We start from the raw sequence: 26,894 nt of genomic DNA on the forward strand, positions 1-26,894 counted from the left end.
ATTCCGACTTTAAAAAAATCACAACCCTCTACAAACAAAACTTTTGTGTTTTGTTGCTCGTTTCACGCATCAGTGAGCACATGTTTTTACGATTGTGTCGTCACATTTGCAGTTATTTCGTCACAGAGCAAGGTTGCCATAAAGATGACAATATTGCGGAAAGGAACCAAAAACGATATGTGTTTTCGAAACATACATTTTCTAAAGGTAACTTTACACATCAAATGCAGACTGGCAAAAAGCAGGTGCATCGAGTAGGTAGTTATATCACTCCAAATGAAGTTTCGTCGCAAATCAAAGCCACTGGGTCATTTGCAGTAAACTATGGCCACATTTCTGCAAACAAGAAGTCAAAAGCATCGGAAACTCCGTCAGTATCCGAATTAGAAGAAATTTATCAACTTGCCAAGCATGAAAATTCGCTGGTGTCAGGTATCGCTGCCTTGTACAAGACGAGAGACCTTTGTGACGTCATACTAAGCGTAGAAAAGGCAACTTTCAAGGCCCATAAGGTACATTTCTTAACTTAGGGTTTCAGTTGTTAAACCGCTGGGTAAAACTTATTCGAGGAAATTATAAAATCTCCACCTTTGAAAACTCCCATTTTATACATTAACCAAAAGCTACCTTTTGACAAACATTACTGATCATCTAAATCAGGGAGTCGAACCGGAACAGAACCCGAACCCGCGAACCGGTTTGAGCGGTTTATTTCATTAGACCCGAACTCGAACCGCTAATTACGAATTCCTAGAAACCCGAACCGGAGTTGAACCGTATGTTTTGTTCGGCGTTGGACCCGAACCAGTAACAAAATGCAACCTGTATTATTTTTTTGTGATTTCTTTTAAAACAACGCACTGAAGATAAAGATACGCAAAATAACAGCTATATAGGGCGTATCAAAAATAAAAAAAATAAAAGTGTCTGCAATGCACGGTCAAAATTCTTTCGGAGTTTAACAACGTCATGCAGATGAAGGACAAAAACAAAATTAATCGAAAAGGGAATGAACCGGTTTAAAAACCGCAAACCGGTTCGGACAGGGTAATTTGCCGAAAAGAGTCGAACCGAAACTGAACCCGAACCCGGAATCAAACATTTCTAAAAACCTGAAAAGAACCCGAACCCTTAAAAACAAAACAAAGTGAACCCGAACCGAACCTGAACCCATATAACAAGCGGTTCGACTCCCTGAAGTGACTGATAATTAATGTGTTTTTTTAGTTTCATTTCTGTGTTGCATTTTGCAGGTCGTGTTGGCGGCCTCCAGCGAATATCTTCGGGAAATGTTTGTGATGCGTCGAAAAGTCGAGTTCAACGAGAATGAAATGATGAAAGTTCCACTTCTCGGTATACAAGCAAACACTGTAGCCAGTATTCTTGAGGGCATGTACAGGTATAACAACCCAGCACGACCAGACCTACAAACATTTTTCCCAGGGCACATTGAAATGATGGTTATATAATCGATCGCTGAGATAGACCTCTAGTGGTCGCAACCGCAGTGTGTTCAGATGCTTGTGAGTTCTTATTCTGTCTTGACCAGGTATTGAGGTTAAAAATTAAACATACTTTATCAAAATTTTCGGCGTGTTCTAACTATGAAAGGAAGTACATAAAACATATTATTTTTAGTCCTTAAGCAACTGTAATCAGATTAAAACCATGCAACAGCTTATCCAAACAAGATACGTTTACCATTAAAGGTCATTACAGTTTATAGTATCACTTGACCTGTATATTTTTCGTGGCGTTTAGCTCGTTTAGCTGAAGTTTTTGATGTTGTTTTTTTAGCGGTTCTATTACGCTATCGAGAAAAACCGTCGATGACATGCTATCAGCGGCATCGTTCCTCAAAATACCTTGCATTGTAGATGCATGTGCGAATTTTCTGTCAAAACATTTGACAATTACCAACTGTTTACGGACTTTACAGGTAAGTTATATTAAGTTATAATTAGAGATATGTTTAATCCAAAGCAAAACTCAACTTAAATAAATGTTGTGCACTAAACTGAGTCCATATACGTGTTCTACGTGATGTAAATATAATTACGGCTGCATTAAAGCGTTCTGACCTACTGAAATTTCTTTGAAAGTCAGACCACTGCCCAAACTCCAGCCCGAATTGCTACTCTGATTTGTGTGTTAAGATTTCGGGTCTTAATATCAATAAACTGTTTTCCAGTCATATTGACGTTTTTAAATATATTTTTTTTTTTTGGGGGGGGGGGTTGTTCCCAAAACACAGTACCCAATGACATCCCTACGCTATTTTGTGTACATACACCCAGTATCCGCCAATTGTGCCCTTCACTGTTTTGCGCTCCATAAAGTTTTCACGTTGCGCAGCTATTTTAGGCTTGGTGATTGTTTTAGTGCAATTGTGTCCCTATAATTTCTTTCACTGAGCAAAATATCCTTAACTGAACACATTTTAATTTAAACTACCGTTTTTTCGGCTCTATATTGTGGCTTTAAAAATATTTTCGGGTTTTGGCCCAAAAATACAGGGCCCAATAACGTCCCCATAGTACACTATTTTTTGGACTCAAACTTATTGTACAGTCCAATTTCTTAGGTCGCAAACCTATATGACCTGAAATCTCTACTGGAAGAAAGCTACAGCCTGGCCAGCACCAACTTCGGGGCAGTTTGTCAGCAGAAAGAACTTCTCAAACTTCGCTACTGCGAATTGCGTGGGATTCTTCCCCGGCAAGATCTTAATGTTCCATCAGAGATTTCTGTGTTTCAGGCCCTGGTCCGATGGATTGATGCTGACAGGTGAATATGTGTTCGCAAGGTTGTGAGTTCTAATCCTATCCGGGTCACTTATTTTTGGGTTTTTTTCCACGGGGTTCGAACACAAGACTTTCAATGTTTTTTTATGTCTGTAAATGAGTCAGGCGCGCCAAAAAATTCGGCCACTTGTATTTCCCTGAGCAAGAAACTTGAGCGGCACCCAGTGGAATCTGATGGGTGGAACTAAATTGAAGTTACCGACTTCTTAGGCCAAAAAAATCAAATAACAAATAGTTGAACAGACTTTGACGGCGGACTCTTTGTAAGCACAAATCACGCTTTGTCTGCCCACCGACGATAAAATAAAACCAAACAACAAACACATAAAAGTGTTTTTCAATCGTTTTACTCCAGAGCGATCCTACAAAACGTATCAATAACCGAAAATTAAGGGTACACGATTAATAATAATGTGAAAAAAAACAGTCATTAACTTCAAAGATCATATCATATAATAAAGAGAAATATGAAAATACATATCGATCGACAAAATGTATACGACTGGACAGCATCTATTTTCGCCTTTGAAACCAAACCTTACTATGATTTGTGCGGAAGTTGACGCAAAAAATCAAAAAAATACAACAAAATGTTACCAAAGCAACGTTTGGCCTTGTGTGTGTTTTCTTTACCTGCATGTTTTTGTCGCTTAAGCGGTGACACGACTTAAAAAAATCATAAAACTGAATCCGAATTATTCAACAAAATGCCAATTCAAACACACCGTACCAACATGTTTTTTCGTCCCCAACTTAACAATCTAATACAGTGGTTCTCAACTAGTGGTCCATGATGACTTTTTTGGTGGTCCACAGGACATCCACTAAATTTGGTGATGAACTAGAGATGAGGGCGTATTGCATGTTGAAAGAGTATCAAAATGTTAGCTGTTAATAATTGTATCTCACTTCTTGAAAATCGCTTTTGAAGAATTATGTTTCGAGCCCAAATTGTAGTTTGGTATGCGTACTTCGATCTTGCTCAAAAATAAAATGGTCCACGATATTATTTTTACTGGGGCGGTGGTCCATGGCCTGAAACGAGTTGAGAACCACTGATCTAATATATAAGCTATATCGCTGCCAGACATAATATCAAATTTATAAAGCTCTTCGGAAAATTGTATTTTTGTTCAGTGTTACGTGCATTCAGTGTCATTTACCCTGATAAAGACGACCCTGTATAGGACGTCTAAACGTCGGTATAAAAATACAATTGCCAGAAGAACTCTATAAACTTAACAATCCAATAATGTTTAAATTAAAATCCACAGAACCACCAGAGTGGTGTACGCCGGTCGTCTGATGTGCCATGTAAGATTTCCTCTGATCCCCGAAAGTGAGCTTGTAGACACGGTGGAATCGTCGCCTTATGTGTGTCAAGTCCCCGAAGTGGGCGAGTTGGCCAGGGAGGCTGTAAGGTATCACTTGCTTCCACACCGCCGCAGCATCATGCAGAATACGAGGACCATGCCACGGACCACTACTAACGTATGTATGGCGTGTGTATGTATGTGATGTTTTGGGAAATAAAGGAAATATATGAAAGTCACAAATCAGTTTTTAAAAGCATGTAAATTGTGAAAACATCAAGCCAATATATGATATAAGCTGCCTAAAGTTATGAGAGATACGCCGTATTGGCTAGCGTAGCCATCCACTAGCACTCCAGTTTGTTGGGATCGAGTAACAGGCTATAAAGCCATGTCTATCCTATAATTGTGTTCGATGCCACAACAAAAACAATTGTATGAAACGAATTGGTTGTCCCTACAAAACACAAAATATTTCACCTTTTGGCACATTACTTATAATCCTTTGATAGCAAAATGATTAAAATCACCAATGGTAATTTATGACTATATTAAACAAAGCCCCAAGTATTTCAGCATGATAGATGCGACCTTTTTGCCTCCATGTGCAACCGATTTGTCAACAAAACTTCTCAGCAATATTTAAGACGGTTACCTAACCACTAAAACGTTAAAAGTGTCAGTTACCTACCAATTATCGTAACCACCAATTGAAATACTTAACATTCTTGGCAATTCACAGATCGACGTTATAATTGCCTGTGGTGGTTTAGCATTAAAGCGTGAAGGATCACTCACCGATAAAATGTTCTACTGTGACGTCACAAAGGGTTCATGGAAACCTTTTGCGCGACTGCCAGAGCCAAGGCATCACCACGCAGGTAACAATATTACCTAAAATATTGATTGAATTAGACACTACTACAAGAAACATTTATATGTGTGATTCTTGATGCGCTTTTAACAAATCATTTAAAAAATTATCTCCTCAATATCGTCAAGCTAGGTTTCTTCGAAAAAACAGACTCGATTCGGGCCTGACTTTGCACTCTGTGTCATTTGTTTTTGGATAAATTTAACTAGCTATAAGTAGCTAGTTGCTGGACCTGACCTAATGTCAAACAGCCCTAAAACGCCTTGCTTTAAGACCAATTGTCTATTGTGTTTGTTGTCTTGGTCTTTCCTGAGGCTTTAATGTATAGGCCTGACCCCATATACAACCTGATTTCGTCCCCGGGAGTGTCCTGGGTTCGAACCCCGTGAACGACAAAGGGCAATTTTCAGTTCTCGGACTGTTGGGCCTAAACGGGCTCCTCAAAAACGATTCGGGTTCTGGCTGGGTTTCGGGCTTGTACTTTCGGGTTGGGAACGAGTTCAGGCTCGAATTTCTAGGCCCGTTTCCAACTCTGATGTAGATGTGAACTTAAATCAAATATTTAAATGCAGCCACCACACTTGGACGTTTTCTGTACATCGCCGGTGGAGATTCAACTGAAGGTTGCCGATCGCCCAGCAAAAAGGTAAACAGCACGATGACGTTAGCGATTTGATTGACAGGTGAAGTAGTGAGTGACGTTGATAGGTTTGGAGATACGACACTTGGATGGAAGAATGGCTTCAAATTACCAGCATGGAAACAGCAAGAGAAAGCTTCCAGCTGGTAGCGCTCGAGACGAAAATCTACGCTATAGGTGAACTGCTGGTATTTTAACACTACATTTTTGAAGCGAAACTCAAACTTTACTCAAAAAATCAGCCAGTATTTGTGTGTAATACATCACAATGGTTTCGATTTCGACAACAGAAGGGATGCGTACCTGAACGTTACTCAATTTTTACTTTCAGCACTCACTGCTGCAAAAACTCTTATTTTGCAGGAGTGACTATTTTCCACTTCATTTTTTCTTTTACCAATCTATTTGTGTTTTTTGCTCCATTCATTTGACCCTAATCATGATAAGTGGTAACAATGCAGATTGGATAAAAAGTCATCATAATTATAGAATTCAAGCCTTCTTGCTCATTTTGCCTTACAGTCTCTTGACTGGCAGAATAAGAATCGGTTTCAGATGCACTTTATTAATTGATCAGTGTTTTCAAACGATTTTCGACCACCTAAAAAGCTAAAAGATCAAAGAAAGCAATAACTACAAAACCATTCTAATTAATGATCTAACTTACAGCACATAAAATTATTCCCCATAACACAACTTAATGCACTCACAACTTGTTCAGATATTGCTGCAACACTAACTAGACTGAATATGTAGAAAGCAAGTAAACCGGGAAAGTGGGACACTTACGAAGATTGGCAGTTATGTCGTAACAATGGATGTAAGGCGCAATGGTTGCAAAGGCGGGAAAAGTTTTTGTTAATGGGGAGCATGGCTGTTACTGTCCGTTCCGTAACCTTCACGACAAATCTACTAAAAATGTTTTAGATTTTTTTCTACATTTACTTTGAAATGTATGCATTGACAAGTGTTTTAGTTTATAGACTAGATAACCAAAGGCTTTGTTTAAATATACGCAGTTTCCGATACAAAAACTTCATTTTATGGTTTTAAAACTACTTTACACTACAGGTGGCCGAACAACGCAGGGTGTAACGGTTGACGAAGTGGAAGCTTACAGCCCCGCCAATAACACGTGGGAGAGATGCCAGCCAATCAGCAGCCGGCGTCGTCACACGGCAGCCACAGCGTTTGAAGGTCGACTTTATGTAGCAGGCGGATCAAGTGACGATTTAGTTTCTAGACGCGTTGAAAGGTAAAGTATTAATATTAAGTTAACCAAATTACTCAAAAAAAAACGACATACATTTTTTATATTTGAAAAGTGAGGACAAATCCGTCGGCGTCACCCATTAGTAGCCTGCAGGCTGATTCCTGTGATCTGCTATGACATTTTAACTATCAAAGTACCCAGCAAATTTATATTCAAGTGTCTCTTCAGGGTAACGTGCAAATCGTCAGCCTTGCGGGTGAATTGGCAGAAAAAGTGTTAAAAACCTCTGGAATTGGCTGAAGTATAGTTTTTCGTGTTGTTTAGGATTTTTCATTTTTTTCGGACTTTTTTCCCATTTTAAATCTAATTCGACTGATTTTTAAACAAAATTGGCGACCTAAAACTGATTCCAATTAACGGTACACAAAAAGCTAGGAGTTACTTTGCAACATCACGACTACTTTACTCACTTTTAAATTTATCTTAAGCCAGTCGCTCATCAGTACTGCATCACTAATGGAACGTGTTGCAAATGATAAGATTATTGGCCGATTTATGCGGTTTTATGCAACGTAGATTAAAGAAGGAAATGCGCGATCTGACTCCAAAATTAAAGAACTCTAAAGACTCCTGACTAATAACAACTAGAGCGTTAAACAAGGTTTATTAAACAATGTATATAAAACTACAGCAAACGTGAGGTATAACTTTAGCAATAACTTCGTCTAGTTTTTAGTAAGTAAGTGAGTGTCTGTTTTATTGGATTAGCAAACGCAAATATATAGTCAAGCGACAATTACGTGGTATTATAACAAAGGTAGTGTCGCTCCGAAACAAAGGAAATAATTATAGTACACGGAAGGCGGCTACAAGAAACGTTTTTACGATTGCGTAAGTGGGCGTGTAGTTTTAGAAAACGCGACATCTAAGGCCGCTAGACTTTAAAGTAAATACAAAATTGCCTTGACGTGTCAGATGTGCCGCTAAAATAAAAATACACAAAAACATAAAATACACATTGCTACAAACGTAATTCTTCTATGTTTCTCTAATTGTTTACAGCTATCTTCCAGTCAACGGAAAATGGGAACGACGCCAGCCTTTGGTTAAGCCGCGGTTTTCAGCAAGTCTACATGCAGTCGACCATCATTTGTGGCTTATTGGAGGCGCCACAGTAGACGCCACAGACCCTGGGCTCGGTATCTATGGCGCCAGCGAAGTGAGCCATGCTTTATTGTTTTGTTTACACTTATCTACGCTGTTGGAGGGAATATAGGAACTAGACAGCTGGCTTTCCATACACTGCTAAATTTAAAAAAAACGAATATTTGGGGGTAAAATCTGGGTGAACCCAACTAAAAGTCACAGAATGCTTGAAAACACTGCACTCCAACAACCAACAAGGCATGAAACATTATTTCTAGACCAAACAGGTGCAATCAGCCGGGTGGTGAACAACAAAAAACTACATTTCAGCAGAAATACAAGTTTAAATTCTTAGTTGATGCTAAATTCTTAGTTGATGCTTGAAATTTCTTAGTTGATGCTTTGCGACAGATAGAATTGTACACACCAGCTCATGATCAATGGACGATCGTCAAAACCCGATTGAATTGGGACGAATCCGCTTCCCCTAGTTTATTAAATAGAAGTCTGGCTGCTTGGGACACCACGTCACGACATGCACGAAGGTTTGAAATTTTTCTGTTTCGTGAGTATTTTATCATTTTAATACATGTCCAGTCATAATTTTGTCTTACGGAGACGCAGATTTAACAGTTTGACCTCTTTCGCTACCTTGTTTTCATTTTGATTTTTACACTAAGCAACCAATGATAGTTGACACTTTTGAACCTGTTTGCATGCGCAACGGGTTTCAAAAAGGCCTTATATGACAACCTTTAACAACAAGTTTCTTGATGTTTAAACGACCAATTTATAAAACATTGGATGAAAAACATGTTGAAGCAATTTTAAGCTTTTTGGATTAGTCCTAACAAAAGCAGTCTCACTTGCAGCTTAACGCTTTGGTTTGTAATCTAACTTATTTGTGATGTGTATTTAGCCCCACAGACAAACACGACGAAGATCTAATTAACCTCAGCGTTTCAACAACAAGATCAGAAGCCGGTTCCTGTGCGTTACACGGCAAGATGTACTTGGTGGCTGGCTACAGCTGGTTGAACCGGGGTCGTATTGATAACGTAGAATGCATAGACACCAACACACAGACAAATCAGAGTAAAAACCCAACCACCTCAAGAGACGATGTCTGTAATGCTGAAAAGTGCCTTGTTTTGGATGCAGTTTGCCCCCAAATTGAAAGTTACCCAATGCGTTGCACTGGGATGGCCTGTGCAAGTGTAGTATTATACAAAGAACCCAATTTCACGCCAACCACTCCCTCAAATACAGCTTCTCCGTTAGAAAGCAACTCCACAGATTTGGCTACCAAGTCTACAACTAGTCCTCGAATGCTTCGACCAGCACCCAAGTCAGCCTCCCCTCTTGTACAGCAAGTACACACTTTAACAATGGACAGGTCATCTTGCGACAGTACAGACAGCAACTGCAGGCCCACATCTGGGGTTAACTTACATAATCAGGCTCATGTTATCACTGGGGCGGTTCTAAAGCGAGGGTCATCTGCAGTCCCGCGCCCAAGGGCAGGATACGACACTTTAGCGTCGCCGGACAGGGTGCTGCAGTGGCTTTCGACAAGTAAAGGTAATTTGACCAGTAATAATAGCGTGTGTTGCATAGCGGGGTGTACAACCTTTATCACTGAATTACAATCAGGATGATTAGACCAAGGGCCACACCTTTAGAACTTATAACTAGGGCAAATATTTTTTGACTTGTCAATAAAAGTCAAAATTTTGTTAAAATTTTTAGAATAGGTCAAAAATTGTCAAAATTGTTTACAAAGTCAAATTTTTTTACAAAGTTAAAATTGTTTACAAACTGCATTGTCGTGTTGTAGAGGTTGCACTGCCAGCAAACTATTCGTTTTACACCTTGTAGCCTACTTTATACTGTTGTAATTGGCCCATTGCCCCAATTATTGCGAATCATAAATCATCAAGTGAGTGAAACAATTAGGTTGATATGGCGTGATGCTCAACACACCTCAAAACGTGCAAAATTTTGGTAGGTCCCAAGTCATTTTAATTTTCGCTCCCCCTTCTGTAATTGCTTAAATAGAATAGACCTAACCAACCTTAATGATTCAGCATCCCCGCACCCCCTAGGAGCAGTTCTCGCACCCCTTGGGGGTGCGTGCACCCCAGGTTAAGAACCCCTACTCTAGTTAGATTAGCCTAGCCATATTTTAACTTTTTGAACGACAATGCGTAATTTAACTACTTGAATTCTTCATAGGTCAAAATTTGTTTCTTATGTATACCAACACGCTTACGTTGAGTGAACAGCTACCAGTACAATGTGAAAATAATTTTATGCGCGTTAATGGGACTTAAAAAACGTGCCGGAGACGCAACAAAAATATCGTTGCATTCGCTCGCTGACACTGGATTGAAATTATTTACCGGGCCATACTTCATTTAAATCCAAACGTCCCGCGGACTGCACAATCCTGCATTTGGCCGGGGATCCCAAGGTTGCAGACCTTGCAAAGTATTATAAATAAAACCGTAATTTTCTGATAAACCACAAAAATAATTATACAGGTAATACGGTAGTTACCAAGAAACCGTTTTACCGGCGAGTAGGCACAATTTTTCCTTAACAACTGTACAGTCCTAGAAAAGACTTTCGTTTTCAGAGATTAAAAAAAACAAATCCACAAACAGTTTTCATTAGTTTCATTGTTGTCTCACAAACCAATACCTTTTCTGACGTTGTAGATGGAATTGGTGCAGAGGAGGAACCTGATTTTGACAATTCAAACTCAACTTGGATTCCCTGTGAAAACTGCAGAAATGATGACAACGAAATTGCATTTACTGAACCACAATCAGTATTTTTAACAGAATAAAAGGCACAAGTAAAACGATATGTGGGCAACGAGGCATAAAATAAACACACAACATTTTTTTTCTCCAGTTTTTTAAACAATGTGCAGCATGCAAAGGTTACATTTGGTAAAAAAATACAAGCAAGCTGTTTTGACCACTCCTGAGGTGTATTTTGGTTTAAAGTGGTATTTTTTAGTGGGAAGGGTTTGTAAATTAAGGATGAAAATATATTAAACTGTCAACAAAATTCCCAATTATCAAGCATGTATTTAAAATCAAATTGAAAAAAAAACTCCTGTATATAAATTTACTTATTGCTTGTTATTGCTTGAATCAGTAAGTTTTTATTTATTCCTTAAACATTATTTGAATTACATGAAAAAAAATGTACTGCATACAATTTTACAACCTTGCTACTGTGGTCTGAAATAAAATTAACAATAATGTTTGCAATGAAAAAAATTGCCTCAGAATAAAATACTTAAAAGCCAAGCCACCGTACATGTCACTGAAAATACAAATTCAGTATTGCACATAAATCCACTGAGAACATAATCTTGTGGAAGACTTATTACTTAACATGGTATAAAAATTATGTATCCGAATCCTCAGTGATAGAAAACCTTCCACCATTAGCAAATTTCTTCGCATTTTCAAAGCTTGAACATTCTCCCAATGATGGATTTGTAAAACAACTGTCATTATCAGTTGGATTGTGGTTTCCATGTGTGACAGTGGCATGTCGATCATGGTGGCCATCACCCACTCCATATTGTGACACATCCGACATCTGTCGTTTGACCAGGTCTTCGTAATTTACACTACAAAGTTTTTCTGCTTCCATCAAACATGTTAGCAAACCCTCAAGATTCGAAGTATATCTGAAAATGCACACATTACATTTGCAGACAACTTTTCAATTTGTTGCTTTCAAAATATAAAATAAGTATATAAAGTAAAACAGTGTAAAAGGCATTGGCAAACTGACAAAAGAATATTATATTTTAAAAAATATTACAGTACATTTCATTGCAGCTTGTTAATTGCGATTGAAAATAAATTTAAACATACTGTAAGACAAAAACACTGGACATACTTTGAGGCATTTTCAAGAATTGAGCATCTGTGTTTTAAGTGTGACATTATCATATTTTGCTGTCTTTCATGAATCTGCATTCTCCTTATTTCTGCCTGTGTGCTTTCCAGCCACACATTCAACTTTGCAATTTCAGCATCCTTCTTCTGACACAAGGCGTCCATTGTTTCCTACAAATACAGCAGATTAATATAAGCTTTAGGCATATCACTACATACAGTTGGGGGTTTATCTATTTTACTCGGAATGTTTAAATTTCATTTTTTGTAAGATGCACCCAGAATGCATTTTACCTTCCACATTTCCCATTACTTTTTTACATGCCATGATGGTCTAGTATTGATTATCTTGTTATTGCTCCATAACAATTGTCACTAAAACAATTTTGGCAAGAAATTATTTTCATGTGACTTGTCTGCCAAATTATCTGTGAGAAATTTTGCAACAGGGCAAATGAAAAACAACAACAAGTTAATTGGAACATTGCGCAAATGCACACCATTCCTGTACCTGATGTATTTTGTCTTTTAGCATTAATTGCTTTGCTTGCTCCTGCACAGTGCTTTCCAGTTTTTCCACTCGGTCACTTAATGCGGCCAAGTGTCGGTTTGCCTCGTCAATCACCGTTTTTTCAAACGACATAATATATGTTATATGTTGCACAAAAGCAAACAGTAACAATGCTATGGTTTTCAAAGTGTGATAAACGATAACAAAGAGAAAAAGTTATGCCTCCATAGATGCAGTTTTATGTTATTTATTTCCCTTGTGATAAGGCATTCTTTTCTTAAAATTGTGAAAACTTTTTTAGGTTTAAAACCTTTTAAAAACGTAATTAGCTAAAAAGCAATTTCCTCTCAAAAGCAAATGTCCTGTAAACAGGGAAATCACCCAACTCGTTACAACACAATTCGTGTTTATTTCGTTAGGTTGGGGACCTCGAGTTGCAACATTAGTTTATTTAAGCTTTTCTTATCAAAGTTTTGTGCAGTTTTGTCATGGTTTTTGACTCAAATGTCTTTGAAGTAATTAACAGTCTGTATTTTCTGTCAAAAGTGTATTTTCTGGTAATTGACAACAACAACAAATTAATCCACAAAAACATAAAATGTGTAACTACTAAACTGTCAACGCGTTCCCAATAAAATGGATTCTGCAACAGAACCAGAGTTTGAAATCAGTTCCAGTGGAACATACGTTGAGGGAATTGGAGATGAAGTTGTTTTTGCTTTTCTTACCCTTTTGGCAATTGCTGCCAGCACAACATTTTTTATATTCAAGTAAGTTACTGACAATTTTTGATCTCTTGCAAAACTACTTCAATTACGACTACAATTTAGGTTTTGCTATACCTTTAACCTTTCTTGGTTTGTCTCTTTTTTTTGTTAATGGAGAAAAAAGGGTATAAAATGAATAAATCACTCATTTTGAATTGCCTCCTACATCTATTTGTTTACTACTTAAGGATTATTACCACATATACAATGCAAAACAAACATATAATTCTTTTATTTTGATAAAGGTGTATTTTTTTGCAATCAAACATGAAACAAGAAAATTTTCAATTTTCAATTTTACACAATATTTGTCACAGATGGATCAACTACACAAACCTCCATGCAATTCACCCAGACAGCCAGGAAAATGTAGCAGCCACTCGTAGCCAACTTGGCATCAATCCAGATGAAACACAGGCTGATGGTTTAGCAAATAATAACACCAATGCATCTGAGAACTTGGTTCTTTTAGTCACATGTTGCTGAAATCTACTTGGTGGTATTCAACATAAACATTTTTATTGCAGAATGAAAACAGACAACGATATTACAGTGACAGAAGGTGTCCAATCTGTCTACTGGAAGCAAGGCTGGCGGTGGAAACTAACTGTGGACATTTATTTTGTGGTAAAATATGGTATTGTAACTTAACACCCCATCATCTAGACCAGTGGTTCTCAACCAGGGCCCATGGCCCCCCAGGAGGGCCCCGAGCTGAGTTCCGGGGGGCCACAGGTGTACATTCACCAGAAACACCCACTAAAAGCCATTTTCATTATAACATTTTTCCCTAATTAAATCGACTATTTCACATTCTTTTTGTCTATATTGAGGTTTTGTTTAATTTTTTCGACCTGGCCACGGATCCTACAGGCTTACTTAAAGTGGGCCATGAGGCCCAAAAATTACTTTTAGGGGGCCACGGTCCACGAAAGGTTGAGAACCACGGATCTAGACCATGAGGTTCCTTTTTCTTTAGGACAATGTATTATTACTTACTGGAGGTATGGTGATTGGCTTGGTGCTGTTCAGTGTCCAGTCTGTCGTCAACTTGTAAGTCTCCTCATGAAAGATTTTACTGGAAGTGAGGATGAAGGAGCTCGTGAAATTGGGAGAAGTATTAATGATTACAACCGACGATTTTCCGGGCAGCCCAGACCAGTAAGTGCATATGTTAATGATACTTTTGCTTATTGGCTATTTTTATTCTGTTTAACGCTGAAAAGTGTAACAACTGAACCTTTTCTTAGATTTTTGACTACATTTGGGATTTACCTGCCATACTGAGACATTTATGGAGGGAATTGTTTTCAGTTGGAGGACTTGTGTTTATGTTTAGGGCACGGATATTTCTTTGTATTGCAGCTATTATTGTTTATCTAATTTCACCTCTGGATATAATTCCTGAGGCAATGTTTGGTTTTATTGGTCTACTGGATGATCTTTTTATACTTTTGCTGGTGCTAGTGTACATGACTATCATATACAGACAGATTGTAGCTGAACGGGCTTAAGGCAACTTGCTGCTGTATGTTTTACACAATGGCCTTGAAAAATGCCCTATGATTCCATGTGTTTTTTTTTACTCTGAAAGGTTGCTTGAGGCCTTTTTGTTACTTCATGTGCAATAAACATGACTAAGTATGGGCAATTTCTTGTTTTTGGTCGTCTTAGTGGATACCAAACTTTGGATGGAAATGTATTGCTTGAAATCCAAAGCTTAGCAATTTTTTTTTTCTTTTAATTTTACGTGAGTTTATTGAATAGCCACAAAAACACATGTTACACAAAATGATCCGCTTTCAATCATAAACTTCATTCAGTAAAGCTGGGTTCATCATGCATGAATAGTATTTTATTTTCACTTTGTGTCAGCCAATACTGAAATGTATCATCAACAAAATAAAACCATTCCGTCTTTGGTACATCAGGTCCAGAAACAAGGAAGTTTTAACCAAAAAAAGTTACATTTAAGTGTTCAATACAATACACCACAAAAACAGAAAAAATAGGTTTGCTACAACAAACAGGAAAAGGCATTTTCAGTGTTAGTGCACAAAACAGTTCAAGTTGTATCATATAAGTTGCCAATTAGGTATTTTTACAAGTTTTGCCCAAAAAATTGAATAGTTCTGTGATGGCACTTGTAGCATGTGGCATAATGGTAGCTCACAGAAACATATGCATATGAATAAAACTGCATTGAAATAATGAATACCGTACTTTCAGAAAAGATAACAACATGCTTTCAGAAATGAATTGCTAAACCATTAAAATGCATCAGTAGGAAAATGAATCATAAAAACATGCAGGAGCTTTTGGGCTTAAAGGGGTTGTCTGGAGGTTTCACCAGAAGAAAATCACGCCCTTGGTTATCCAGCACATAGTTCCTTAGGTCAGTGGCCGCCTTGGACACCTTAAATAGGAAACAAAATTGTTATTCGTTTTATGGTTGACAGTGACACAATATTTTACCATAGATAGTAATGTAATAAATACAAATAAGACACTTTTGGGGCCAAAAAAATTACCAACCAATGACACATCATAGTATTCCGTGCATTTTAAACAAAAAATAGACTTCTGTTTACTTGTTTTGGCCGAAATCTGAGACTGTTGTTCAATGTAAAATAAATGTCAAAAAAATGTTAAATGTTGCAGAAGAATTTTTAATCCTTAATGTTCCTTATGCCAATTATTACTGATAGTTTTTTTGAAATCTTTCAAAATGCAAGGACATTTGATTTGGGAGAAAAAAAACGTATGCAATATTTGTTAACATTTTACAATTTTCCTCACCGGAACTCGTTCAATAGTTAGATGATATCGAAGCTCATCCAACAGCTTCTGTGCGTTTTGAACTGCGTGGTTCATGATTATTCGCAGTCCTTCCCCTCCCTGTCGTTTTCTTTTACTCTTTTCTGAACTGAATCGAAAGCGATTGCCAAATTTTCGACGCTGTGGTAAGTTGTCTTCTAAAAATGGCCACACCCGACCTTCTGGAGGCGCTAGAGACAATCGATCTCTTTTTGTTGGTATTTTGTGTCAAGATTGTTCGAAGTTCCAACTGAAGAATAATGATAACTGTGCCAGGTTCTAATTTAATGGAAAATACATCTATGACGTTTTCAACCAACCAATATTTCCATGTTGACAGTTTCGTTACAATGCGCGAGAAACGGCCGAATTTTCTCGAAACTAGCAACTGTTTTCGACGTTCCAATGCATTTGCAAATAAAATGGTAGTTTCATGTCGATAAATAGGAATACAAGTAGACTTAAAAAGAAGTGATAAGTACTTGCAAATGAAAAATAAGACTGAAGAGCAGATGGAAAAACATTTTATGACATCACACAACAGTTGTTTTGTGTCACAACTGCCTTTGTTCTTTTATGTGTTTTGGCGACAAAATCATTTGTGTTTGTGAAGTGTGAACTTTATTAATAATAATGCCAAAAAAGCACACAGCAAAATGTCTTGCCGAACCTAATAATTTTTCGAACGGATATCCTGTAATTGCAGCGTTTGCCGTTCTATTACTCTGTGTCATTTTGTACAGAAGAAAACAACTGCTGTGCAAAAAAATTTCAACGGTGTTTTAACTTTTTTATGACTTAACGTCAGTTTGATTATTTGCAATGGCAAGCAACGAGGAAGGTAAGGTTTCATTATGTTATAACATTTTAGGCTATTGCGGTAATATATCCTATTTTATGAACTTTTATTTTAGCCATTGTTGCAAGACTTACGAATCAAAACAAGGCGTTTCGACCAGGATGTAAGAAATGCGGCTACCGTAAGTAGGTCATTATAATAATAAGAATGTGTTTGGCCATGTTACTTATTTTGTTATTGTATTTATAGCTGGACATTTAACATTTGAATGTCGCAACATCATAAGGCTGGATGCTTCGAAAGATGTTGTACTTGATGTGAGCAGCACAAGTTCTGATGAAGACAGTGACATAGAGATCACTCCAAAGCAAAGTATTGAGCCGAAAAAGAAATCCAGCAAGAAGAAACATAGCTCGAAAAAGAAGTGAACTTTTGTTTTTAATTTTATTTGCTTCACGTCCTTGTCCTGTGGTTCTGTCCATATTTTGTATTTGAAAGGGGTGTTTGTAATTAACACTCGCTGCTGTGGCCAACCTGTAATTGCAGTATAACTGTTGTGCCCAACCTGGTAGGAAAATGAGACCTGATTGAAGTGTTATTTCCATTACAAACCCTCACTCGCCCTAACCTGAATAGTTCTAACCATCAGTGCTTACAAAATTCTTTTTGCCACCTAAAGAATTGGTCCAGTTCATAAAATCATGTTTTGGGACCGATTTCTGGGCTTGTGGCAATTAAGCGAAATTACTCTACTGCATTTGTAAAACCACTGGATATTGTGCAAATCAAAGTGAGACGAAAGACCTGACATCAAATTCAAATCCATCCTTTCGTATTTAAAGAAAGCTGTCTCCATTTGAAACCTCAGACTGTACAAACGTCAAAATTCAGTTGTGAACTGTCACTTAGAGCCTGTGGTTTTCATTAAAAAAAATCTGGTTGGATACCATTTGCCTGACAAGTCCAGAAAAAGTTGTTAAATTTTTGTACCATGGATAAAAAGGCATCTTATACACCACTTGCTGTAAATGTGTTTTTTGCTTATTTTTTTAGGACATACAGCAGCACTGAAGAAAGTTCTGATGAGTCTTCAAGTGACTCTGAGAAGAAACATAAAAAACACAAAAAAAGTTCAAAGAAAAGAAAAAAATCAAAAAAGCACAAGGAAAGAAAAAGATATGCGTCTGATAGTGATTCTGATGAGAGACCTATAAAGTCTTCGAAAAAGAAAAAGCGACGAAAAGATTGATTATCATGGAAGAGTTTTAAGTAAAATGTTTAAAAACTTATCAAGGAAAACTTCTTGTGCGAACTTGTCACTGGGATAACCATTGCGCTGAGACTAATATTGACTTTTTCAATTTTTTTTATGATTTACAGGTTTTTAGCAAGTGAAAAAAGATTTTAAATTGGTCTGTAGGGATGTTCAAAGTAGAATAACGAATCCTTTGGATTCGAATCCAGTTAGATTCGAATCCATTTTTGCCGTTTATATCGGGTAATTGGAACCGATATAAATGTGTGCTCTCGTCGTTGGCAAAAATGTAATGTAAAGGTAAACACATGTGTTACACTTTTACGTCGACGCCCGGTCATTGCACCTGTTGCAAAGACGGCAAGTGCCAAGTGCATCGTCGCCGTCAAATCAGTGAGCGCTATACAACGTTATAACGCCTAGTCGTTGCTATAACAACGGCACAACGACGGATGTGCGTTGGAGGCATAATTAACGATTAGCGCACTTGTTACGCATCTGATCACGTGATTATGCTTACGTCATTAAATGACATACTGGCGACTTTTTGCAACGTCTTATCAGCATCTAATTGTTTCAGACTTTTTTTGACACAACAAAAATTTAAAGGCCATGGCCTTGGGCAGCGATTGGAAGCATGGGATTGTCTGTTAATATCGCAAAAACAGTAATGGAATCTCATAATATATGACGTTAGCATCATTTTTTAACCCCATACAAACATAAAAATGCTGTACACGCTGCAAAGTTCACATTTTGTGTTGCAAAATCGCTGGTAGTGTAATTTAAATTTAAAATCACCGAATGTCCCAGCTTTACATCACCCAATGTTTTATCTTCGCTAGGGTACCTGTTTTTGCAGTCGTTTTCGGTTAACAAACGTTATATATTAGTACACAAATATGTTTTATAATGTATTAAAATGCTCTACTGTAGTTGTTGTCAAGATTAATGATTGCTCAGTCAAAATTAATATAAGAATTGGATTCGATATTCTAGATTCGCATCAATTATTCTAGAATACCCAATTATTCTACTTTGAACATCCCTATTGGTCTGGAATGGCAACTACAATATTGTATCAAGTCAAAAACAGTAGACTACTGATGTCCTCTTTCTGTAACATTAAAACTACGGTTTTTGGAATGGTCTGTTGCAGGCATGGGGAACAATTTTGAATGGTTATGTTGGATAAAAAACAAAGGTGTATAAAAATGGAAAAAAATTCATTCCGTATGTAGAAGCCAGGCGTTAAAAATATTTTCACATTTAGCTTTTAGAGGCCAAACTCTGTTCGTTACATGTGACCTTTGTGATGCAGGCTTTCAAAACAAAAAGTTAAATAAACTTGTTGCCAGTAGCTTTCCATTTATATGGTTCATTTGTGACATTATACCCAAAGCATGCCCATTGTTGCTCCCAACGTTTTCATTTACTGCTGCTGTACCCATTTTTATACGAGTTATGTTTGCTATTCATCATGGAGTGTTGCACTGACATTGTAATCATCTACTTTTGCAATACAACATGAGTAAAATCATACACTATGTTCTACAACTTTATAACTGATGTAGCATTATTTTTTAAATGAGGGTTGCACAAAAATAACAAAAAGAATGAAAATGAAATTGTTGACAAAATACACAATTTCTGAAAAAAAATTCCATAACTTCAGAATACTGCCAACATATTATGACTTTGGTCTAAAGTTATTGGGTTTGTTGTTTGTCTGCTTAGCAGGATGTGCCGTTGACTGTGTATTAGCACCCTGGTTGCCTGGTGTGTTCTTGCCTTCTTGATTCTGCTGTTGAATCCATTCAGCATTGGGTTCACTAATATCAGGCACTTCATTGAATACCATGCAAAAGTCTCCAACTTTTGTTAGGCTTCCCAATTTGCCCACATACAAAGTGAGACAGTTTTTAAACAGCACTGCATAGCAGCGACTGAGGGCTAAGATATCGCCAGGTTGAATAAACGAACCGTGTTCCCCCCAAATAGACAAGTTTATTGAACCAGTTTTGTCTGCAACTTTGCAGGAACGGACCTCTAAACCATCTTTTGTTTTGTATGAGTTTCCAATATGAAGCACTATTACTTTCATCTGCAGGTTTTTGGCTTGTGGATAAACATCTTTGATATAGTTTAAGGTTCCATTCTTGTTTTCCTCATTTGACTGCTTAGCATACATTTCTATACTGGAATTTCGTATCAAGCTGTAACTCCAAATCGATCATTCAAGTAACGCAATCCTGTGAATCTTGTTGTGTAGAGTGTGTAACCCCAGGACAAAACGACAACAGCAACCAACAACTGTTGAAAAGTCACAAACAAAAAACATAATAAAACGAAAGGGTTTTTTCAGATCTTTATAGAGAGTTATATGGGGTTCAAAACTTCAGACCTACATAACATTCAGTTCTTCCCCGGCTGAAAATTGTTCATTTACCGTTATTGCCCTGTTGTAAGTGCTTTTTGTGTCCAGGCAGGTCCATATAGGCCACTTATTGTGTATCGTTGTGTTTTTATTTGAATTTTGTGGTAAGCAGTAACGGTCATATTAACTCTTTTAATTTACTGTAAAGTAGTACTTTGCCAAACATAGTTTAATTTGTTAGCAACAACCAACAAGACGCCAGACGGTAACTTTTATTTTTCTATAGCCCAGATTTTCAGAGGATCAAATCAAAGCAGCAACTTTTGGCAACTACGTGTTATTCTTACCAAGCACAGGATATAATCCACCCAACGTCGGTTGATAAACATTTTCACAAACACATTTCCAAGAAACAAACCGGAGAAAGCTGAAAATAAAAAATATCCAAATTCCAAACCAACGTGTGTTGATTTTGTTTGTTGTGGATCAACGGCTTGAAGTTTATCCTACAGCACAGAACCAGAATTTTATCAATACGTTTGACTTCAACTCAAAAGCAATAAAAAAAATACTTAACTTTCAGCCACCACGAAACTGAATAGGACTATGCAGCCTTATAATTGTGAAACTCGAAAACCAGGCAGTTTCACAATGCGACATCAGCTCTGGTTTTGAGTAGTTTCCCCTTTTCCGAATTGGAACATTCCTTTGTTGAATTCAGCCGAAAAATTATTTAAAGGACTGGAAATAGACAATAAAGCATCATAGCTATTACCTACCAACATCATAGCCTACCTCACGGCAGACCTACATTTAGAAAAATGTTTTAAAAATTAAATAGGTGCTAGTGCTCTTTGCGTCACCTGTCGGAATTTGGCTAAATCTGGGTCTGCTATGAGGTTTGGTGCCAGTAGTTTTTCAACGAAACACTGCCTTCTTTAAATGAACAAAAATTTAAAATTTATTAATGTTACGACCGACATCATGTTAACGATCGCGCGAAAAAAGTGGGTTACATCAGTAAACGAATCAGGTGGTGATAGGCGAAGTGAGAGAAAGGGCTAAAAACAGCAAAGCGACGATAATTCTCGTGCGCAGGATAAATTAGGAGGCGTCGCTAACGCCGAGCACCGGATAAGGCAAAAAATCCCCCATCGATACAAGAATCAGGTGAATGTTTGTGAGCAATCGCATTGCTACAACGCTTGTTTACATCTTAAAAACCATTCGCCCCCAAAAAACAAATTAAATCTAGGTCATTGATTTACACCGCTTTGCACGAAAAAATGCAAACGCAGAATGGGAAAAAGGGTTCCTGTCCCAAAAAGAGTGGTAAGCGGGTCTCAAAAGTGGCCCAATCCCGAAATTTATGCAAAAATAACAAATTAGACTCGAAAGTTAGATTTGCCAGGGTTAAATTACGCCACAATTAACCCAAAGTGAAAAGTCATGGCTAAACCAATTCTATTTCTTTTACATTAAACCCAAACTCGACCCAAAAAGCCCCGACAACTCTGGTTCCGATATTTAAACAAAGTTACGACTGTTCAGTGAACAATGCTCGTTCGGAGGTGCGCAAAAGATCGTGAATATTAAAAAACCTTTCATGGTACAAAGCATGATAAAAAATAGTCGCGCTGGTCAAAAGATAAAAGATCAATGCGTAAAGAAACGACGATATCACAATATAAAGAGAAGTAAGGCGACGTTATGAAAGACAGAAAAAATACGATACAGTAAATATATCAAGATCAGAATTGGTCAACGGCTCTATGAGAGCGAATTCGAATGTAACCACACAAAAAAGATTTTTCAAGGATCTATATTGCATGTGTAACCTTCTGCAAGCCTGCAAAATGCAATAAATTGGTAAAAGTAGAGATTGCAAAATTTCGGCGCACTGCAAAAATCATTAAGTCGATTTTGATAAGAATACTGCCATACAGGTATAAACAAGAGATGATCATATGTGAAATGTAAGGAATAGAGCGGGTTATTGCACCGTGCACAAGCGTAGGAAGTTTGTCGCGGCGTTGAAAAACGTTCCTTTTTATATTTACACCCAAGTGCAAGCCGTCTAAAACTGCTACTAACAATCAAACTGGACACTAGCTTGGTCACTACTGCGGCTACTGGCTACTAAAAAGCGACATACGGCGGTGAGACATTAATCAACAAGGATATGAAGTAAAAGATAATGTTAGGAATACGCTATGACAACGATACAAAAAGGAGAGATCGTTATGTTTTAAAGCAGTGGTAAAATGTTAAGATTATGTTAAGGGCTTAGCAAAATGAGATCTCCTTGCCATCAGCTGAAAGCTCGCCAATTAGAATCTCTCGCTTTGCTGCAGGTTGGGGAACTTGTTCGTCGTATTTCAGTGACAAGGGGAGAGTGCTACTCTTGCGGGCTCCGTTGCTACCCAGTGACACTTGCGGTGGCGTGCGCCCGGCTAATGTAGTAGACTGCCCGTGCGCCACATGCGGAGGCAGAGTGGGTAACTTGCGCCCTTGGTGGCTTTCAGTCGGGGTCTGCGGCGGCTCGGAAGGCTTTTTAGGCGATTCTTCGTCGATGCTGGTAGCTTTCGTCAGCGATGCGCGCTTGGCGGGAAATTTGAAACTTGTTGCGCTGAGGCGGCGGCCAACGAAACTCGCCAGCTTTGAGCTTGAAGCTGAACGTGAATGCTCATCCTCGTCCTCAACACTCCTACGTTGTTTCCGGATCTTGGAAGTACGTCTTGGGGCAATAGGACCCGGCACTGATTCCATTTCACGAGGTTTCGGGCCTTGTTTTGGGGTAAGAGGTGGAGGGGCGTCCACTTCCCAGCTAGCAGCCTCGGGGTGCATGTTTTCGAACGGAGAAAAATCCACCAAGAGATTGGATTTGTCTACTGGGCGCCGTGCAGAATGTGTGGCGCCAAATTCGAGGCTGTCGGGCCGGCCTTGGGAGCTTGGCGCGGCGTCATTGCCTCGGTAATTGTTTACAAAAGGATCTGGTTAAAAATGTAAATTTGGTTACGAGTAACCGGCAAGGGAATCATAATTTGAGAGTAGTAACTTCAATCATTATTAACAGTACAAATTACTCGATAAACTACAATTTCTTTCGGTGTCCTTGCTGTTTTACAAAACCGTTTAACACAGGCAATTTATTGAGGCGACAATGCACATCAAAATTGGACAAAACTTTATTCCCTTTTATTTTACAAAATACCTTATTATCTGCACCTCTGTGTATTGCGTTAATAAAACATTTCATGACAGAACTGTGGGAAAAACTATTTGCGACAAGAGATAAATTTCGTGTTGAATTCCATATTCTAAAACGAAAACGGATCTAGAGCAGAGATTCTTAACTTCTTTGTGCCCGTACCAATATAGTTCATTCAATTCTTCGTGGCCCTTCTCTATAACTGATTTAAGTATATGTGAAAAACTATTACTTTATATTTAAGCATTCAATGGCACACTTTAAAATATATTTTTGTGGAATTTTCAAAACCTTACTAAAGCATATTTTTTATACATTGGCCTATAGGATTTTTACACCTATTTTCGCACCCCGTAATTTAAATATCCGTACCTCCAGACCAGGGCAAAAACGTTCCCTTGTTAAGAAACCACGATCTAGATACAAATACAACTATTCTAGAATCTTTGTTTTGCGCCTAAAGCGAGATACAAACACAGCAAGCGCTGCAAAGCGGAAGGCTAAAGCTTACTTGTAGAGGAAAGTTGAAAATCCTGCGTGTAGCCAGTATCAATCAGACTAGAGCAATTTGAAAGGACCGTTCCTGATTCTGCATACACAAGCATACAGTGATGATTAGGCATAAAAGCGGATAGGCAAACTAAAGTCACATGCTTAATATAGATATCAGTGCAGGTTAAGAGGAAATTAAAAGCACCCGAAAAACATGCACACAAACAAATGCACTTCAAGTTATTTTGTGGGTATGAAACGTTTCAGATCACTTGACTTCTGGAAGATTGCAATATCGTTGAAGTATTACGTATCCCTATCTTAACACTTTAAATCATATTTCAGTACGTCGTGCTTGCATGGCTTAAAGTGGAATAAAGGACTTTTTAGGCAGTTGTAATAAAACAGTGGCTAGAAACATGTGTTTGGGCTTCTTTAAACCAGACTGACATTAATACCACCTCGGTTAATCCGGGCCCTTTTGGACCAAAAAGTGTCCAGATTAGGCGAAGATCCGGATCACCCGAGGTTTAATGCAAACCGCCAAAAATGCATTAAAAATACCATAAGATTAAAAAACCTACGCGTTGCCTTTCAATTTTTCAAAAGCCCCCCACCAACTACGTCAAACCATGCAGAAAAACACAACACCAACGCGATGACGTCACAATGACCATTACGTCACTCACCGTTTGACCGTGCTGCGTCGGAAATCGGAAAACTGTCGATCTGTGTTGTGTCAGTAGGCAAGCCATGCGAGAGAAAAAAGAAAAAGGGGATGACGATGTTATGATGATGACGCGTCGCCGTGACGACAGCGGCAGGCAGGAGGCAAAAATTAATTCAATGGAATTAATTGGGCCTTGGGTGTGTAGGCAATGCTACCAATTGCAATTGTTTTCATACAGTATATGTAGTAGTGTTTTTTATTCCAAGTGTTTCATATAACTGGCGTATTAACTAACGTAACACAGTAAATCTCGGTTAAACCGGATTATGTTAATCCTGATCTTCTCCCAATTCAGACAAAACTTGAGGTACAAATAATATGTAATGTGGTAATACTTGAATTAATTGACATCGGTTAATCCGGGCCCGTTCGGACCAAATAAATTGCGTCAATTAGTTCAAGTCTTACCACATAACAAATCATTTGTACCTCAAGTTTTGTCAGATTTAGGCGAAGATCCAGATTAACCGAGATTTAATGTATATTCCAAAACACTTTCTACATGTCTTATAATGGCGCTTAATGTTATAGTATGCGCATTTTTCACATAAAGTTGTTATGTATGTTTATTTTTATTACAGTTAGACTTGAATCGTTCGAAAATGTAGCAATTGCATTGTAACATTGCCCCTGCCCACAGACAGTGGTTAATAACAAAAAATCCACAATTAAATTTAATTAATTCGTGAATAGGGGTTAGGTAATAAAGGGTGGCAAGCCTCTTGTGTGCACCAGCCAAATAAGGTCCTCGTATAATGCATGGAAACATAAAACAACAAAATAATGGAATGAACTGCTGCACCGGTTATGGCAAACAAATAGGTATCACATTATGTCATGCATTTATCACATTAGAAATAGTTGTATCATGCGAGCAAAGGCTCTACGCCACCAATATACTAAGCACACCCCACGCAAATTATAGGAAAGTTACAAGCAAGAAGCTATCGTCGAAATTAGGCGGTTTTTAATGTAAACCGCTTGGCACAGTGGCTCCCAAAAATATTTTTAAAACTTGTCATAATTTGATGCCACAAACCGACACACATTAAATATTCTGGAATAGCGGAATAAAACAGTTTGGGAACCACTGGCAAGGCAGGAAAATCTACGCAGCTTATACCTATTGTGTACCTTCTATAAATATACCTTACTTAATACGGTTCGTTAATTCACATATTTTAAAATTGTTACATAACTTGAAGTATTAGATTAAAACAAGACGACTAAACCCAAATGTTCTATGCTTTGAGGATAAATGTAAGTAAAAACTGTTTTTTGTTTTGCTTCAGGAATAAGAGCGTTAAATAAACTCGGAATTAAACCATTGTATTTCTACTTTTCTAAAGGTCCCTATAGATCAGAGCAAAATCACCTAGTAGCTTGCGAACAGCCACCAAGTAGAAATATAGGCCTGACCTAGATAACCAAGATTAAAGCCGTATGTAGGTATTTCCCATTTAGAAATAACCCAGTATCGTACGGCGCATGCATCACCACGACGATTTTCATGGTTTACTGCAAAGACGACATTTCCGGTCTTACCGTATTTGACGCATAATTGTCATCGGTTGAAGTCGCCCCACCAGCTCCTTCTGGCGGCTGACTAAATCCCGAGGAATCGTCGAAGTTGAGAAGAATATCCGATGAGCGCGCCGCGGTGGGATCGGGAACAAAGGACATGTCGCTGACGGATGTGGCGAGGTCCTCCGTCTCTGAGATCGCGGAGTCAGGAGTAAGAGCATTTTCGTCCACGTTTTCAGGAGCAAAGGATGCAGGAGCTTGCTGGAAGCCTGGAAGTGGACAAAATTGTTTAGTATATTTTTCTTTTTCCGGTTGGTTCGCGAAATTGAGACAGGGGTGTGCAACCTTTCTTACTGTGGGGCCAAATACAAATGCTAAAATTAGATCGCGGGCCGCACCTTTATACAACACAAGATGGTTTTATTTTTTTGCACACCAAATATGTTTAACTACAAGTAAAATTCACACTTATTCTAGCCACATATTCGCATAAAA

General features: G+C 38.0%; 7 protein-coding genes across 7 annotated transcripts in view; 3 read left to right on the plus strand and 4 right to left on the minus strand.

Annotated features, from left to right (window-relative positions):
• The first annotated feature begins 218 nt into the window (after positions 1-218).
• On the plus strand, positions 219-11,155 carry LOC145223164 (kelch-like protein 26). The gene is made up of 13 exons (XM_080089519.1): positions 219-512; positions 1,254-1,399; positions 1,798-1,939; positions 2,585-2,787; positions 4,079-4,295; positions 4,860-4,998; positions 5,564-5,637; positions 5,700-5,808; positions 6,703-6,886; positions 7,907-8,063; positions 8,402-8,535; positions 8,910-9,571; positions 10,711-11,155. The coding sequence occupies exons 1-13, from the start codon at positions 225-227 to the stop codon at positions 10,839-10,841; spliced, it is 2,586 nt and encodes an 861-aa protein (XP_079945645.1). The 5' UTR covers positions 219-224; the 3' UTR covers positions 10,842-11,155.
• On the minus strand, positions 10,801-12,734 carry LOC145223168 (vimentin-type intermediate filament-associated coiled-coil protein-like). Its single transcript, XM_080089525.1, has 3 exons — positions 12,428-12,734; positions 11,918-12,087; positions 10,801-11,702 (listed from the first exon to the last, which is right to left on the minus strand). Exons 1-3 carry the CDS (start codon positions 12,557-12,559, stop codon positions 11,414-11,416), a joined length of 591 nt encoding a protein of 196 aa, XP_079945651.1. The 5' UTR covers positions 12,560-12,734; the 3' UTR covers positions 10,801-11,413.
• A 208-nt stretch (positions 12,735-12,942) lies between these two features.
• On the plus strand, positions 12,943-14,845 carry LOC145223167 (E3 ubiquitin-protein ligase RNF170-like). Its single transcript, XM_080089524.1, has 5 exons — positions 12,943-13,197; positions 13,512-13,656; positions 13,722-13,821; positions 14,174-14,355; positions 14,445-14,845. The coding sequence occupies exons 1-5, from the start codon at positions 13,064-13,066 to the stop codon at positions 14,706-14,708; spliced, it is 825 nt and encodes a 274-aa protein (XP_079945650.1). The 5' UTR covers positions 12,943-13,063; the 3' UTR covers positions 14,709-14,845.
• A 177-nt stretch (positions 14,846-15,022) lies between these two features.
• Positions 15,023-16,191, minus strand: LOC145223174 (guanine nucleotide-binding protein G(I)/G(S)/G(O) subunit gamma-7-like). The gene is made up of 2 exons (XM_080089530.1): positions 15,994-16,191; positions 15,023-15,610 (listed from the first exon to the last, which is right to left on the minus strand). The coding sequence occupies exons 1-2, from the start codon at positions 16,066-16,068 to the stop codon at positions 15,491-15,493; spliced, it is 195 nt and encodes a 64-aa protein (XP_079945656.1). The 5' UTR covers positions 16,069-16,191; the 3' UTR covers positions 15,023-15,490.
• A 525-nt stretch (positions 16,192-16,716) lies between these two features.
• LOC145223171 (uncharacterized) lies at positions 16,717-19,607 on the plus strand. Its single transcript, XM_080089528.1, has 4 exons — positions 16,717-16,852; positions 16,926-16,991; positions 17,060-17,234; positions 17,864-19,607. The coding sequence occupies exons 1-4, from the start codon at positions 16,834-16,836 to the stop codon at positions 18,057-18,059; spliced, it is 456 nt and encodes a 151-aa protein (XP_079945654.1). The 5' UTR covers positions 16,717-16,833; the 3' UTR covers positions 18,060-19,607.
• LOC145223170 (SOSS complex subunit B1-A-like) lies at positions 19,598-20,983 on the minus strand. Its single transcript, XM_080089527.1, has 2 exons — positions 20,790-20,983; positions 19,598-20,378 (listed from the first exon to the last, which is right to left on the minus strand). Exon 2 carries the CDS (start codon positions 20,254-20,256, stop codon positions 19,756-19,758), a length of 501 nt encoding a protein of 166 aa, XP_079945653.1. The 5' UTR covers positions 20,257-20,378; positions 20,790-20,983; the 3' UTR covers positions 19,598-19,755.
• A 393-nt stretch (positions 20,984-21,376) lies between these two features.
• The window catches only part of LOC145223163 (rho GTPase-activating protein 45-like), a 28,253-nt gene continuing 22,735 nt past the window's right edge, over positions 21,377-26,894 (minus strand). The window contains exons 24-27 of the mRNA XM_080089518.1: positions 26,421-26,668; positions 24,835-24,874; positions 24,165-24,242; positions 21,377-23,435 (exon numbers count right to left, since the gene is read on the minus strand). Coding sequence (XP_079945644.1) covers positions 22,729-23,435; positions 24,165-24,242; positions 24,835-24,874; positions 26,421-26,668 — 1,073 coding nt within the window. The 3' untranslated portion in view covers positions 21,377-22,728. The remainder of the gene's footprint in view (positions 23,436-24,164; positions 24,243-24,834; positions 24,875-26,420; positions 26,669-26,894) is intronic.

This window comes from Phallusia mammillata, chromosome 4 (genome assembly GCF_965637545.1).
Source record: "Phallusia mammillata chromosome 4, kaPhaMamm4.hap1.1, whole genome shotgun sequence".
NCBI classification, from domain to species: domain Eukaryota; kingdom Metazoa; phylum Chordata; class Ascidiacea; order Phlebobranchia; family Ascidiidae; genus Phallusia; species Phallusia mammillata.